This window comes from Nematolebias whitei, chromosome 3 (assembly GCF_014905685.2).
Source record: "Nematolebias whitei isolate Nwh7 chromosome 3, NemWhi1, whole genome shotgun sequence".
In the NCBI taxonomy this organism is placed as follows: domain Eukaryota; kingdom Metazoa; phylum Chordata; class Actinopteri; order Cyprinodontiformes; family Rivulidae; genus Nematolebias; species Nematolebias whitei.
In genome coordinates this window covers 35,008,255-35,024,065 of record NC_056500.1, presented here as the reverse complement: position 1 = coordinate 35,024,065, position 15,811 = coordinate 35,008,255, and the positions used below count along the sequence as shown (strand labels likewise).

General features: G+C 45.6%; 1 protein-coding gene across 1 annotated transcript in view; it reads right to left on the bottom strand.

Annotated features, from left to right (window-relative positions):
- fbxo41 (F-box protein 41) overlaps positions 1–15,811 on the bottom strand; it is a 42,595-nt gene that overhangs the window by 14,812 nt on the left and 11,972 nt on the right. The window contains exon 3 of the mRNA XM_037674887.1: positions 15,160–15,367. Coding sequence (XP_037530815.1) covers positions 15,160–15,367 — 208 coding nt within the window. The remainder of the gene's footprint in view (positions 1–15,159; positions 15,368–15,811) is intronic.

Below are 15,811 nucleotides of genomic sequence, written 5' to 3'. Positions count from 1 at the left end.
AGTAATGCTGAGTAATGTTGAGTAATGTTGAGTAATGCTGAGTAATGCTGAGTAATGTTGAGTAATGCTGAGTAATGTTGAGTAATGCTGAGTAATGTTGAGTAATGCTGAGTAATGTTGAGTAATGTTGAGTAATGTTGAGTAATGCTGAGTAATGTTGAGTAATGTTGAGTAATGACGCTGCAGGTCTGTTAGGGCTGACAGCATCATACTGACAGTGATGACCCTCTGAGGTGCATGAGTACAACGAATCTACACATACACAACTTATCTTCACCCTGGAGGTCAGCTTGAATTATTCTGGATGTTTTCCAGACTTTTTCTACCACTATCTGCCTGATAAACCTGGGGTGGCATTTTCACTTGCATCCACATCTTAGGAGGTTGGCTACAGTCCCATGAACCTTCAACTGTTAAATATCCTTGTCGGCTGTGGTCAGAGGAACATGGAGCTGCTTCTTGCAGCCTTCACCTTTACAGTGTGAACTCTGCAGGCTGCTGTTAGGTTTGCTGCACACACTGATACCAAACTACCCAGAGGAACGTCTGTTGTCTTTAAATTACCTGAACGTTTGTTGAAAACTTTGAAGACACCTGTGATGATGATTAACCGTCTCTCTACCTCTATCTGACCTTTTAAGGTAAGACAGAGGTAGAGAGACAGATTCTAGAGGGACAAATTCTAGAGGGACAGATTCTAGAGAGACAGATTCTAGAGCAGGGGTGCCCAAACTTTTTCTCTGAAAGGGCCAAATTTAAAATCTATCAGAGGGCTGCGGGCCAAATGCAATAATATAATACATGAAATGCAAATAATTATTTAAATAAAGTCCATTTATTTATTATACAGTTATTTATCCTTCCATTCTGCATAAAGAACATTACAGAACAGGCTGTGTTGGTGATGGTGGTGGGAGGTCCTCCCCCAGATAATTTTGAATAAAGTAGATGTCATTTCCTGCATTCTGGTGTATTTTAAAAAGGTTTATTACAGTAGATTAACATGAAGCAAAACATGTAAACTCTGTTATTATTGAAATCTCTCGACTGCAAAGCGTTCTTAATGCAACACCACTGCAGTTTTATAAGTAAGGGACGTTCACTTCAGGACAAATTGAGGTTGCTGACTGGTCAGTCGCCGACTGGTCAGTTGCTGACTGGTCAGTTGCTGACTGGTCAGTCGCCGACTGGTCAGTTGCTGACTGGTCAGTTGATGACGTGCCTACTGGATTGATTGACAGGTGGCGTGACTTGTGCAAAAAAATTATAGATTTTACTGGCCCATTAGAGACTGTTGTCATTTATTCCATATTTATTCAACATTTATTCAATATTTTGGTGAATCTAAGGTTTGAGAACAGTTTCCTTACAAAATCCTAATGATGGTTTCTTAATTTTTCAGATATGCTGAGTTAAAATTTAGGCATGCTCAAGAAGGGTGATAGGCACCTACATGATGCTCAGCTTTGTCAAAGGAAAAGTTATTCAGCAGCAAGAAACTGCCGAGAGACAGTATGAAGTCTGTCAAAATAAAATATAAATTATTAAAATAAAAAAAAATTATTGCACAAATTAGTCACTCCAGCTGTGTAGTGTCATTACAGTAGTCATTGGGCCAACTTTCCATCTAACATTAAACTTAGAATGTTTTGAGTGTAAACACATTGATTCTTCAAAGGAAATATTAATATAGTAATGAGGACAGTTTGGCAGGCTAAATCAAAAGGCTTGGCCCACGGGCCCCACTTTGGGCACCCCTGTTCTACAGAGACAGATTCTTTGTAAAATAAACAAAACAATATAATTTTGACAGCTTCTGTTTACTCTAGCACATGTTAAAAACGTGCAGATAAACGTTACAGTTGCTTTTAACTGAATTCTCTTTTTGAGAAGTTAAGCATTTTTAATGTGTTGAAGTGTACCAAGGGTACCTTATTGTGTTGGACTCAACATCGTGGGAATGTGCTCAGTAGTTCCTCTCAGTGCTCTTCACTAAAATGTGTAATATGTGGGACTGACTGATTATTACATTTAAATGGAGGCAGTGCCAATAAAACCCATGATCATCATTATGATCCTGATCATCATTATCATAATCATCCTGAACTTCATCATTATCATTGTCATCATTGTCATCCTGAACATCACCATCGTCATCCTGAACTTCATCATCATCATCCTGAACATTATCATCACCATCGTCATCATCCTGAACATCATTGTCATCATCATCATCATCCTGAACATCATCATCGTCATCATCCTGAACTTCATCATGATTGTCATCATCATCCTGAACTTCATCATGATCGTCATTATCAATCTGAAAATGATCATTCTAAACATTATCATCGTCATCATCCTGATTATCATCATCATCCTCCTGAATTTCATAATCATCATCACCACCCTGAATTTCTTCATAATCATCATCATCCTGAACTTCATCATGAACGTCCTTATCATTCTGAAGATTATCATTCTGAACATTATCATCGGCATCATCCTGATTATCATCATCATCATCATATCCTCTTGAACATAATCATTGTCATCCTGAATTTCATCATCATCATCAACATCACTACCCTGAATTTCATCATCATCATCCTGAATTTCTTCATCATCATCTTCATCCTGAACTTCATCATCAGCATCCTGAATTTCATCATCATCATCATCATAATCATCATCATTATCATCCTGAACATCATCATAATCATCTGGAACATCATCATCATCATAATCATCATCCTGAACATAACCATCATCATCCTGAGCATCATCATCATCAGCATCTTGAACATCATCATCTTCATTGTCATTGTCATCATCATCCTGAACATCATCATCATCATCATCTGGAACATCATCATCATAATCATAATCCTGAACATATTCATCATCATCCTGAACATCATCATCGGCGTCTTCATTGTCATGGTCATCATTATCCTGAACATCATCATCCTAATCAACCATCATCCTCCTGAACATCATCATCCTAATCATCATCATCATCATCCTGAACATCATCATCATCATCATCATCATCATTCTGATCATCATCATCTTCATTTTCATCATCAGGCCGCTACTATGAAAAATGATATATTTTTAAATTTATTCTTTCTGAGGGATGCAATCTTTCACACATCGCTTAAGGCTGCCTGTGCACAAAACCATTTGGAGACAAACCAAGTGTTTACTTATACGTGTGTGTATGTGTGTGTTTTGTGTGTCTGTGTGTGTGAAGCAGTGCCAGGTGGAACTCTGTGTACCAGGCAGCTGACATGTATCAGCGGGAGAACGTTCTTAAACACCAGAGCACCATCTCTCCTCCTTCCTGCTCTCAGCCCTGCAGCATGTTCTGCTGCCATGAAAAGGAACATGGAGGAAACAGTAAAACAGCATTTTAGGTTCACACTCCTGGACACAAGGAACGCAGAAAAAGAAAGCATCCTAAAAAAATGGAACAAGAACGCTCTCATGTGGAGATGCTTGTGTGAAATCCAAGCCCTTTTCTGCCTTTAACTCTGATCTTCTATTTACTGATTTTATAGTTCCAGCTGGGTTCCTGTTGTTTTCTGTGAGCAAACCCTTTAAATTCAACTTGAAATACAAGATAACGAGGGAACAGGAAGCAAGTCATCCTTCCTTCGTCCGTCTCACTGCAGGGACATGAGGGCGACCTCGCTAATGCCGGATGGAGAGAAGAAGACGGACATGCTGTGGAGGTAGAAGGTTGGGCGGGTGACATCTCTGGGCTTCCCTTCACACTGCAACAAGATGCCACACAGTGCGTGACTCCACACTTGTACTCATCATGCTGATTACTCACAGTCTGACAGCCATGCACGAGAAGGCAGACATGAAACGGAGAGATGTTTCACCCCAAAGAAAGAATGTTTAAATGTAGGCACCACTTCAGATCAAAGCACAGGTCACAAGACATAAAAAAAAAATGAGTAAAACTGTAGTAAAACACATCTTTAAACCAGTGGGAAAATTGTGTTTATGTAATAAAAATGCATTAAAAAGTATTTACATTAAATTCAAGCTTTGGTCAATTTTTTAAAATTCTCAGTCATTTTAACAGTGGGGATAAAAAAGTACATCAGATCTGAACCACATCTGATTCAAAATCTGGTCCAAACCTTGAGAGCAAGCAGGAGCTGGTTTCCATGGCACCACTCGCATTAGCAGGACGTGAAACAGGTCACCACAGGTGTTGGATAATACTTTAGATGAGAGGCATTTTAAGAGCAACCTTTGCCTGCTTTTAGAATTTTTATCATTGTGTAATAAGGCAAAGCAAAAAGATAAAAGTGGGTAGAGACAGTGGCACAGTTCAAGTGCACAGCCTGGAGACAAAGAACCGGAGTCCAGTTTCCAGGACAAGAGGTGTCTTTTTCTGCATTACACTGTGGTGAGGACAAAGTGCTGCAGAGGCTCACTGTTTCAACAGAGATGGAGCTGAATGCTGAACAGACCAGGGCCAGAGCTCCTGTTTCACCTTGAAAAACAAAAGTCCTGTTCATAAATCCCACAGGTACTCGAGCATCAGCTGATCCAAGGATCAATACTGATTAGTCCTGTTTGAATAACGCATCACTAAAACATCCCTGAGGCAGGATAAATATATGTGTAGCTATTATACTCAACATCTGGTTTTCAGTAAAATAATCCACGGGCAGCACAATGGGTTAGTGGTTAGCACTGTTGCCTCACAGCAAGAAGGTCCTGGGTTCAATTCTCAGTTTAGACCAGGGGTCTTTCAGTGTGGAGTTTGCATGTTCTATTCGTGTTTGCGTGGGTTTCCTCCTGTTTCCCTCCACAGTTCAAAAACATGCATGTTAGGCTGCATTCAGGCCCCGGAGGACCTCAAAACAGATCTATGATCTCAGTGGGATTTTCCTGCTTAAATAATCCATCCATCTATCATTTTCCTGCTTATCCATGGCCAGGTCCTGGAAGCAACAGACCCAGAAGGGAAACCTTGCTCTCCCCAGCAAGACTCTCCAGCTCCTCTGGAGTATCCCAAAAAAGGAACCAAGAGAAGGATACGCACAAAAATTACAGACAAGAGGATAAATTATGACAGAACAGGAAAGTAAATAAAGACAAGAAGAACACAAAGAAAACAGACAAAGTGCAGACTATGACAGAGCCCCCCCCCCCCCCCCCCCCCCCATCAAGGGACGGCTCCTGACGTCCCAAAGACCAGACACAATAAACGGACTGGGTGGGTGGAGGGGGGAAAAACCAGGATGGAGGGTACCAAGAAAAAACCGACAGGATCAGACATATAGGAAGATGACTAGGGGGCCATAACATTCGGTGGCATAATCTCAGGTAGCTCGCCAAGAGGCCATCCAGAGTAAGGCCAGAGCTTAGGTGGGTGGCTGTGAGGCCATCCAACACGTGGCAACAGTTCAGGTGGGCGGCCGTGAGGCCATCCAGCATGTGGCAACAGTTCAGGTTGGCAGCCGTGAGGCCGTCCAGCACGTGGCAACAGTTCAGGAGGGCGGCCATGAGGCCGTTCAGCACGTGGCAACAGTCTAGGAGGGCGGCCGTGAGGCCGTCCAGCATGTGGCAACAGTGTAGGAGGGCGGCCATGAGGTTGTCCAGCACGCCGGAGCAGATCCATGGAGGCCCAAGTGGCGTGGACACATCAGGTCGTGGTGTGGACATTTTGAGACGAGGCAAAGAGCTATGATGAGGCGAAGAAACCTCAGGAGCTGCAGGCAGCACAGAGACCTCAGGAGCTACAGGTGGCGCAGACCCCTCCAAAGGCATGGAAGGTGGGCAGTCGTCCTCAACTCCCATTGAGAAGCATGCAGGGTCTGTCACCAAGTCTCTGTCTCTTCGCCAGCAGAGTTGGGTCCTCAAGAGGTTCAGTCTCATAAAGTCTCTGCCGCTTCATTGGCTGGGAAGGGCCCTCAGAAGATATAGCCTCACTGGACTGAACAAGCACCAGAGGCAGAGAAGGAGGTGCAGGCGACGCCGGGGATGAATGGTCTGCAGCAGGCTTGAGGGCTGTGGGGTCTGCAGCAGACGTGGTTGTCATGGAGGCGGCAACAGACGTGGCTGTCATGGAGGCGGCAGCAGACGTGGTTGTCAGGGAGGCGGCAGCAGACGTGGTTGTCATGGAGGCGGCAGCAGACGTGGTTGTCATGGAGGTGGCAGCTGGCCTGGTACTCTTTGCTGATGACTTGGGACCCTCTGAAGGCCTGGGTCTCTCTGAAGGCATGGGACCTCTAGGAGGCTCAAGAATGCCACGAGGTTGAGACACATCATGGCCGACCCCTACCGAGACACTGGTGGGTGGAGCATGCTGCTACACCCAGAATTGTAATCTGAAAGCATTATGGAAGGAAGGAGCTTTATATCTCCTCTGATTGTCCACACTGATGGACAGGAAGACAGTGGACATCAGAGACAGATGTTATCTGTGCTGAAAATAAGGAGCCTTTTGGATATACAGTAAAGACAGATGTTGGATGGTCAGTATGAGCATCAGGGACAGTGTATGAAGGAGCCACTGATGTGGAGACATAGACTTAGAACGTCTCAGAGATAAACGTTGGTTACGTACTGTAACCCCAGATTCTATGAGTATAGGTGTAGCCCTTTAAGGCTATCGCTAGTGGGTTTATCCCTACGCGAGCAGCGTAGCACTGAAAACTTTAGTCCATGCCCACCTACAGTGTGGGCCTCATCCCCGGTCCGTATAAATTATAGTGAAACCGGGTAATCGGCTCCCAAATAGCTTTTTTTTCAGCCATTTGGGAACCAGTGAGGCCCAGAACTTAAAGGGCTGCACCTATACTCATAGAATCTGGGGTTACAGTATGTAACCAGCGTTCTAGTTCGTATAGGATTTGCCCTTTAAGGCTATCACTAGTGGGTTAAAGGCGAAGCAGGATGTAGTCTATGCCTCACTGGGTCCACTCAGACACAACATGAAGCACCTGCTTGCACAAAAAAAATTTCATCACTCAGCCTTCTGTGTGTGTAATTACGTGCTGTGTAATTGCATGCTCCATGCGCAGGAACGCACCGAAGAAAAGATCTCTGGTGAGGAAAAAAGGCTAAGATAGCAGACCTGCTGCTGTGAATAGGAACAATGGAGGATACGAATTGTAACAGTGTAACGACGAACAAAGCAGACCAACAGCTCCTCAGGATGAACCGATTAATAACAATCAAATCAGCAGTCATGAACTTGTGACTGATAATAAATATCTCACACTGTGACTGCATGCAGGCAGGTGTGAGCTCAAAAGTGAGGCTCCATGAAACAAATAATAATCATTCTGTCAGAACCCTGAAAACAGAATGGTAATAGAGAAAGTAGAAACATCACGTAGATAAAAAAGAATAATTAAACATGGCGATGACCAGGCAGCTGCCATACAAATATCCTCCACTGTCATCCCTCCATGCAGAGCCATGGAGGATGAAAACCCTCTGGTGGAATGTGCTGAGATTCTCTGGAGGATCCAGTCCAGATGAACTGTAAGCTTCAGAAATAGCCTCACACAACTAGTGTGAGAGGCGCTGGGTGGATAGAGGACGTCCTGAAGAGCTGTCCCAGTAATGCAAGAACATACGCTGAAAGCAGCGCAGTGTGGCCGTGTGCGCCACGTAACATGAAAATGTGCGCACGGGATAGAAGGAGGTGAGATGTTGCTTCCTCCTCAGAATTATGAGGAAGAGGATAAAAACCCATCCAAGGTTATCACTCTTGATCTGAATGAGCTTGTGATGTTTTCCAGAGCAGGGTTAAAATGCAGTACAGCTGAACTGCCGTCAGCTTGAATTCTGAGACATGAGGGAGCAACAGAGAGAGCAGATAATCACTCACTCTCTTTGCCGACGTCAGAGCTAACAGCACAGCTGTTTTTAATGACCGAAATTTAAGTGAAACCTGATCTAAAGGATCAGAAGGAGCTTTGATCAGAGCGTGCAGGACCATCATTAGGTCTCACTGTGGAGCTAGTGGACGTGACATCGGTCTGTGTCTCTGTACACCTTTCAGAAAACGGTTCATCAGCGGGTGGTTAAAAACTGTTCTATCACCGAAGCCCTCGTAACAGGAAGAAATAGCTACAGCATAAGTTTTAATTGTGCTGAACGCTAGATTCTGTCCATCAGCTGCTGCAGAAAGGACAGCATACCATCTAGTGGACATGAGATGGCCTCCACGCCTTTCTCTGCACACCAGCTCTGAAAAACTGTCCACTTGATGTGTACAGCATTGTGGTGGAAGCAGCTCGTGTGCCCTGAACGTACGCACCACATCCTGTGGGAAGCCCATCTTTTCTAAACGGATCTGTTCAGCGGAAAGACCCAAAGATGCTGACCTATTTCTGGGTAACTCTCGATCAATCTTCCCGCCTGGAGGAGAGCGCCCCCCCACAGCAGTTTCCACAGCCGACCTAATATCAGTCGCTGCAGATTCGGGAACCACAGAGCGCTTTTTATGTGTTCGGGAGCTACGAGGATGACTGACGGTTCTTCCTCCCCAGTCCGTGATATCAGAAGGACTGGAGGGAACGTATAAAGGAGCATTTTTGGCCACGGGCTGTGAGCTAAGGCATCCACTTCTAACGGTGGGTCGTCTCGTGGGCTCAGTGAGAACCATAATTGACACTGGGCGTTCTCCCGTGTGGCGGACAGATCCACTGCCGCTCGGCCAAACCAGCTCCAAATCTGAGAAATCAGCTCGGGATGGAGGCTCCAGTCTCTGTGGCGGGGATCGCCCCTCGACATGATATCCGCTTGCCTGTTCAGGACGCTGGGAATGTACACTGCTCTGATGGAGAGCAGGTTTGTGTGTGCCCAACACAACAGCTGTTTCGCGATGTGTAACAATTGGGCTGAGTGCATGTCTCCCTGACAGTTTATGTAAACTGCCGTCACCTTGTTGGCTGTGTGGATCAGAAAATGCTGATCCCGCAGCAGGGGCAAAATGCTGAGTCACATTTCAGACCGTGAAAACATTCTAGCACATTTATGTGAAGCGACATGTGGTCCAGCCACTATGCTCCCACTGCTTGGGACAGACACATTCCTCCCAGCTTGACAGGAACACGTCTGTGAAAACTGAGATGTGTGACGTAGGCCTGCTGATGGGAACTCCCTCTGACAGAATGAGAGGGTATCCCCAGTGATTCAGATCGGTTCTCACGAAGGGGAGCACAAAGATAATCCACCTCTTCTGGTGCACAGGATCTATGCCTAAGAGGGCGAACAATCTCTGAAGGCATCTCATATGAAGTAGGCCCAGCGGAACCACAATGTGGGCCGCTGACATTGCCCAGGAGTCGCATGGCAGGCAGAATTGTCACTATGCTGCAGGGTTTGACACGGCAGAGCTGAGCTGATAGAGCTTTGGCTCTCAGCTGTGATAAACGGGCTCTCATTGTAGTTGAGTTTAGCTCCACTTCCAGATAAAAAAATCATCTGGGACGGACGAATGGAAGTTTTTCCCAGTTTATAGAAAACCCCAGGTTTAGCAGGTGTAACACTAGCATTTTGGTCTGTGCGACTTTTATCAGAACCAGAAAGTAGTGAGAGGGAAAAAAAAAACATTTTCCTCTCCGTTGGGAACCCTGGAAATCACGTTTTTCGTCAGAAGTTCCTGAACTTCTAACTGGAGAGACGAGCTCTGTTCTGGAGAAGACAGAACCGTCTCTATAATGCCTCTGAACGGTGGGGGTTGAGCTGTGAACTGCAGCGTGTAACCCCTGCTGATCAGACGGTCCGTCCATCTGTCCAGGGAACACACTCGCTGCCACTCTGAGTAATGCTTGGAAAGCGGGCACACATTTGTGTTGTGTCATGTTTCTCACGAACATCAACCAGACTAAAAATCCTTACTGCCATCACTCGCTCCAGAGATTCTCCAGGGAGAACCCAAGGGGGGCTCCGACAGAAAAAGAAAAAAGGGCTGTATGTGTGCCTCTGTGCTGAGCCCAGGCTGCGGTCTCACATAGAGCTGAGGTGGGCCGGCGCGCACTGAGAGGAGGTGTGAGCGCTTTCTTTTTTTTTTTTTTTTTTTTTGAGTGCTTTCTGAGTGAAACACCGTTTCGGTGGAGGCTGCAGCTGTCATGGATAAAAGACGTTTACTCCCGCTGCACTGTGAGTGAGCAGAAAACAGCATAAATTAAAAACGGGCTCTGGCTGAAAAACGAGGGATTTTACCGGACTCGGTCTGCTGAAAAAACATAATTTTAACTGACGTGGCAGACAAGTGTTTTGTGATATTTAATGAACTGCGGTGCCATTTAAAACGTTGCTTAGAGGTTACTGGCTCGTTCTGTGTGGGGAATGTGTGAAGAGAGACAGCTGTGAGATCAGCTGATCTAACAGTCTCAGATGAAAACTTTACTTTCAGAGGTGTTTCAGAAGTGTTTTTGTTTTATATCAAAAACATACATCATCAAAAAACACATACATTCCCCTCAAGGATCTGTTACCTGATGGAGGGGGCCGGCGGAGGAACGGGGCGTGAAGTCGCTGCCACAGCTGTGGAGCGCCTCTGCTACTGTTGCTGGCCAAGGCAGTCTCTCCAGTGGCCAGAGGGGCGAGAGGAGGACTGTGACGTCACCAGATGGTGTACAGTCTCTGAGACCTCCTCGGACCTCTGCGATTTCTCAAGGATGGTCCTGAAGTTGGCCACGAACAGCGCCTCTAGGGTGATGGGGCCCTCCAACAGGTCTTTCTGCAGCCTCTCGGACAAGGATGGCAAGAGGCGGAGCCAAGTAGTCCTCTGGATCATGGTCATCCAGGCGGCGATGTGGGACAGGCAGACCGCAGAGGTGGAACATGTTTAAGATGACATCAGCAGCTTTACAGAGAGAGCTTTGTCTCCTCCAGCAGGTCTGCTTCTTCCAGCCTCTTAGAGATGCTGTAGGCCAGCAGGGTGACATTGTTGTTCGCTGCGGCCATCTGGAATGAGCACTGGTGAGCTCGGTTGGAGACCTTGTCACCATCTGGTCATGCATCCATGGAGGGACAGGTTGCTGGTCCATCCTGGAAGCTTTTGCCCCAAGTGCCACCGCCAAGCTTGTCTCCAGGGGGGCGACTGAGGGAAAAACACAGATCGGTAAAACCCTCCACTCTGGAGATGGAGGCGAAGGTGGAGACAGATGTCTTCAGCTTGCCGGGCCCAGCTGCAGCCTCGTTCCAGTTTGACATTACAGCTGGACAGCGGGGCCAGATGGGGTCAGGGCGACGAGCCGGGGCAGAGCCAACCTTGCCGCCAGATCATCCGATCAGGGCAGAGGGAGGATAGGGACGGAAAGTCCCTTGTGTTAACATCCTCCTGGATTATGCCGGGCAGCTCCGAGAGGAGGGCGCAGACGGCTGGGAGCGGTGTGATCGCCGATGTGGGAAGATTCGAGGTGGCTGAGCATTCGCTCAGCCACTCATCTTCCGTCACTACACTCTCCAGGAGGGAGGGGGCAGCATCGCATCGCCTTTCTCAGAGGAATCATTCTATTCACTGCGTGACTCTGCGTCAAAGAAGGTGGTGGCGTCGTCCCACACATAGGGTCCCGCCACAGAAAAAAAACACTCAGCGGAGCTGCTGCCAACAACGCCTTTTTCGAGGGAATCCTCCGATTCACTTTGAGAAAAAAAACACGTTAGAAAAGGCGGTGGCATCGTCCAGCGAGTAGCGGCCCTCCACGGAAAAACATTCAGTGGGGCTGCTGCTAACATCGCCTTTTTCAAGGAAATCATTTGATTACCGTGAGGAAGAAACTTTAGAATTGGCGATGGTGTCGTCCAGCGGGTAGCGGCCCGCCACGGAAAAGCACTCCTCGGCGCTTACCTTGAACAAGGCTGCTCATCTCTGCTTCTCCTTGGGGAGGAAGAGCTCACCGCGATGGCAGGAGGTTGGCGTGGCGGAGACCCAGGCATCCTTAGCAAAGGTTGTGCCAGTCAAACCTGGACAACTTTTCCTTCTTGGATTTTCTGATAGTGCTAGCTAGCTGGCTGAAAAAAAATGGGAGCTGATTACCTGGTCTCACCGTAATTTATACGGACCGGGGATGAGGCCCACACAGTAGGTGGGCGTGGACAAAAGTTTTCAGTGCTGCGCACGTAGGGATAAACCCACTAGCGATAGCCTTAAAGGGTGAAGCATATACGAAATAGAACATGTCCATAACACATGATGTTACTGTTAGTAGTTTTGAAATTGGTGATAATGTGTTTTCATACGACATGCCAGTCCTGTTTGAGTTCACATCCCCCAGTCTAACTCCTAAGCCATGCACTCCTGCATGTCACAGCTGGGCCATTAACCACCTCACTGCTGCGCATTTCACAGATGTCTTTAACTCGAAAAAGATCAATCAGCCCCCACCACCACTGATGAGCTAACCTCCCAGTTCAACTCTGTCTGCTTAAAGGCTCTGGATCAAGTTGCTCCTGGAAAAACCAAAAAAACAAAACTCAGATCAGAAATTTGGCTGAATGACGTCACCAAGGCTGTTAGACAGCAGTGCAGGAGGGCAGACAGCAGGTGGAAGAAAGACAGGCTGCAGGTCTCTTTTTAAATACTAAAAGAGAGTTGGCTTCGTCATCAGAAAGCAGTAAAATCTGCTAAATCTAAATACTTTTGTAATATAATTGCCTCAAACTCTCACAATCCACGTGTCCTCTTCTCTACCCTAAACTCAGTTCTTCACCTCACTGAGCCTTCACCTCTGGAAGCCTCAACTGAGCTATGCAAGAACTTTCTACATTTCTTTTTAGAAAAAGTTGCCAACACCCGGGCTCTCATTTCCCCTCCAGCTCATGATCTGTCCATCCCATCCCAATGTGTTGCTGTATTTGACCGTTTTGAGCCAATCTCTTTGTCTTCTCTAGAGCAGGTAACGTGCAGCATGAAACCATCTGGTTCCCCCTTTGATGTGCCCCCCCACCCCCCCAATTACTAAAGGAGGTTTTTCCTACTCTGGGTCCTTCTATTCTCGCTATTGTGAATAGCAGTTTATCCTCAGGGGTGGTGCCAAAAACCTTTAAGCATGCTGCTGTTCAATGCTTTAAAACCAAACCTTGACCCCTCAGTCGTGTCCAACTTCCGGCCTGTCTCCAGACTCCCATTTGTTGCTAAACTACTGGGAAAAATAGTTGAGTCTAGTTAAAATGCTTCCTAGAGGATCACACCATCTTAGAGCTATTCCAATCTGGCTTTAAACCTCTCCACAGCACTGAAACTGCTCTACTGAATGTTTTTAACAACATCTTCCTATCCACAGACGCTGGTGATTCTGTGCTCCTTGTCTTACTGGACCTTACATCTGCTTTTGACACCATTGACCATGAGATTTTCATTGCTTGGTTAGAGAAGTTGGTGGGCATCACAGGGGCTGCCCTCAAATGGTTTAGATCCTACCTCGCTGACAAATCCTTTTGTCTCCATCAAAGATTTTAGTTCAGCATCAGCAGCACTTAAATGGGGGGTACTGCAGGGGTCCGTCCTCAGTTCCCTTCTATTTTCTTTATACCTGCTGCCACTAGGTGCTATTTTCCAGAAACACAACATACCCTTTCACTTCTACGCCGATGACTGTCAAATTTACTTCCCCCTAAGACACAATGGTACACGCTCTATTCAACCTCTGCTTGACTGCCTGGCTGACATCAGAGACTGGATGGCTTTAAATTTCTTAAGTTTCAATGAGAAGAAATCTGAAGTCATGTTGTTTCCTCCCAACAACACAATCATCAACCACTGCATCGACCTTTCCGCTCTAGCCCAGTTAGAGAAACAAAGAGTCACTAATCTGGGAGTGATAATGGATCCTTCTATGAAACTTAACAGTCATGTAAGCATGATTGTTAAATCCTGTTTTTTGTAGCTGAGGCGGCTGTCTAAGCTGAAGCCCATATTGTCCAAAAATACCTTGGACAATAAATCATGCATTCATAACATCCAGGCTGGATTACTGCAACTCGCTCCTGTTTGGTATCGGTCAGACCTCCATTACTAGACTACAACTGGTCCAGAATGCGGCAGCCCGATTTTTAACCAGTACAGGCAAAAGAGAGCATATTACACCAGTTTTGACCTCCCTGCACTGGCTACCGGTTCAACTTTTAATCCAGTTCAAAATACTCTTGTATGTCTATAAATCACTGAACAGCTCTGACCCCTCCTATCTCACTGATCTGCTGCAGCCATATGTCCCACCGCATTCTCTGAGGTCAGCGGACCAGTTGCTTCTCACAGTTCCAGGAACCCATCTTAAGCGCAGAGGTGACAGGGCCTTCTCTGTCGCAGGCCCAAGACTATGGAATGAGTTACCTCTGCTTGTCAGACAGGCCCCCTCCCTCACTGTTTTTAAATCTCACTTAAAAACCAACTATCATTCCCTGGCTTTCAACACTGCATGATCTGTGTTGAACCTGTATGCATCACACTGTGTTAGGCATTATGCTATTATCTGCTATTATTTTGTTTCTATATTTTGATTTTACGTTATGTTATATGTTGCTGTGTGCTCTGCCTGTTTGTTTCTGTTTGTACAGCACTTTGGTTGGCCCTGTCACTGATTAAAGTGCTTTATAAATAAAATAGTATTGTACAGTATTAAAGCTACATGTCTTCCGGGAAGGTCCAGTTGTTTTAGAAGAAGAGAGCTCATTCTGCCTGACTTCACAGAATCACAGTGTGGGTCCACGACTGAGCTGCCAGCTGTTCAGACTGATGTTTAAATCCCATCATGACAGTAAATCAGATAATGACGACCACTACAAACTTTTAACACAAAATAAAGTTCTGAATTCACAGAACGGACAAAAAGTTTTCATGCACAATTGCAACAATCATCCCGAACCATCAAAATGTTTTAATTAAACCAACAGAGAGGTAATACACATCTTCACAGGCCTTTTTGTAAGAAGATTGTTGGAAACAAACTGAACATGTTCAGAGCAGCAATGATTCATTAAGTAACTCAAATCATCACAACATGAAGCAAAAACTTTTATTTTGAATTGCGTCTTTAATATTTCTGCATATGTTATCATTATGTGCTCCTTTTGACTTATTTATATTGTACTGTTGTATTTATTTAACAATAAAAGAGTTTTTTGCATCCATCCCTTCATAATATATGTTTCAAAACTCCAAACCTGGCGTCCAGTTCCCTTTGATGCCTGCAGACTGCAGCGCCCCAGGCTGCCGTTTGGCGTGGTGCCACAGCTGCTGATGATCTGCAGCTGTTTCTCGGCTCGGTCGGCCCGGTCCAGAAGCTCCTCAATAAACTGCTGCAGCCGGACCTTAGCATTGGCCTCACGTGCCGCCGTCTCCTGGAGGAAGTGGTCGATTTGGGCAACCTCACTGCAGACGTACAGAAGAGAGGAAGCAGAAGTAATGGGATGTTCTTAAATTAGATTTAAAAGTCTGGGGGATAAACCACAGAAACACCAACATAAATACAAAATAAAATATGTTACGTCACTATGGGTGCAGAGTTGTTCTTTTGAATAAGGAACAGCTGGAAGGACAAAAACTTTCATCTTTTTGACTCAATGTTTGTCTGCTGTTCATTTGTTAAGAAATGCTTTGTTTAAATAAAAAGCTGGATCATCTTATTTACTTTACATTTACTTCTAAATCAATTCAACTTTATAAAAACATACAAAGACATCCTTTGTGTTTCCTCTAGTCAATAGTCCAGTCATAAAACCACCTGAGAAAATTAAATGAGCCAATAGAATGTTTTTACTGAAGAAACGGTTTTAAAGTGTGATCCTGTGCGGTTAAATGGCTTGTTGTTCATAG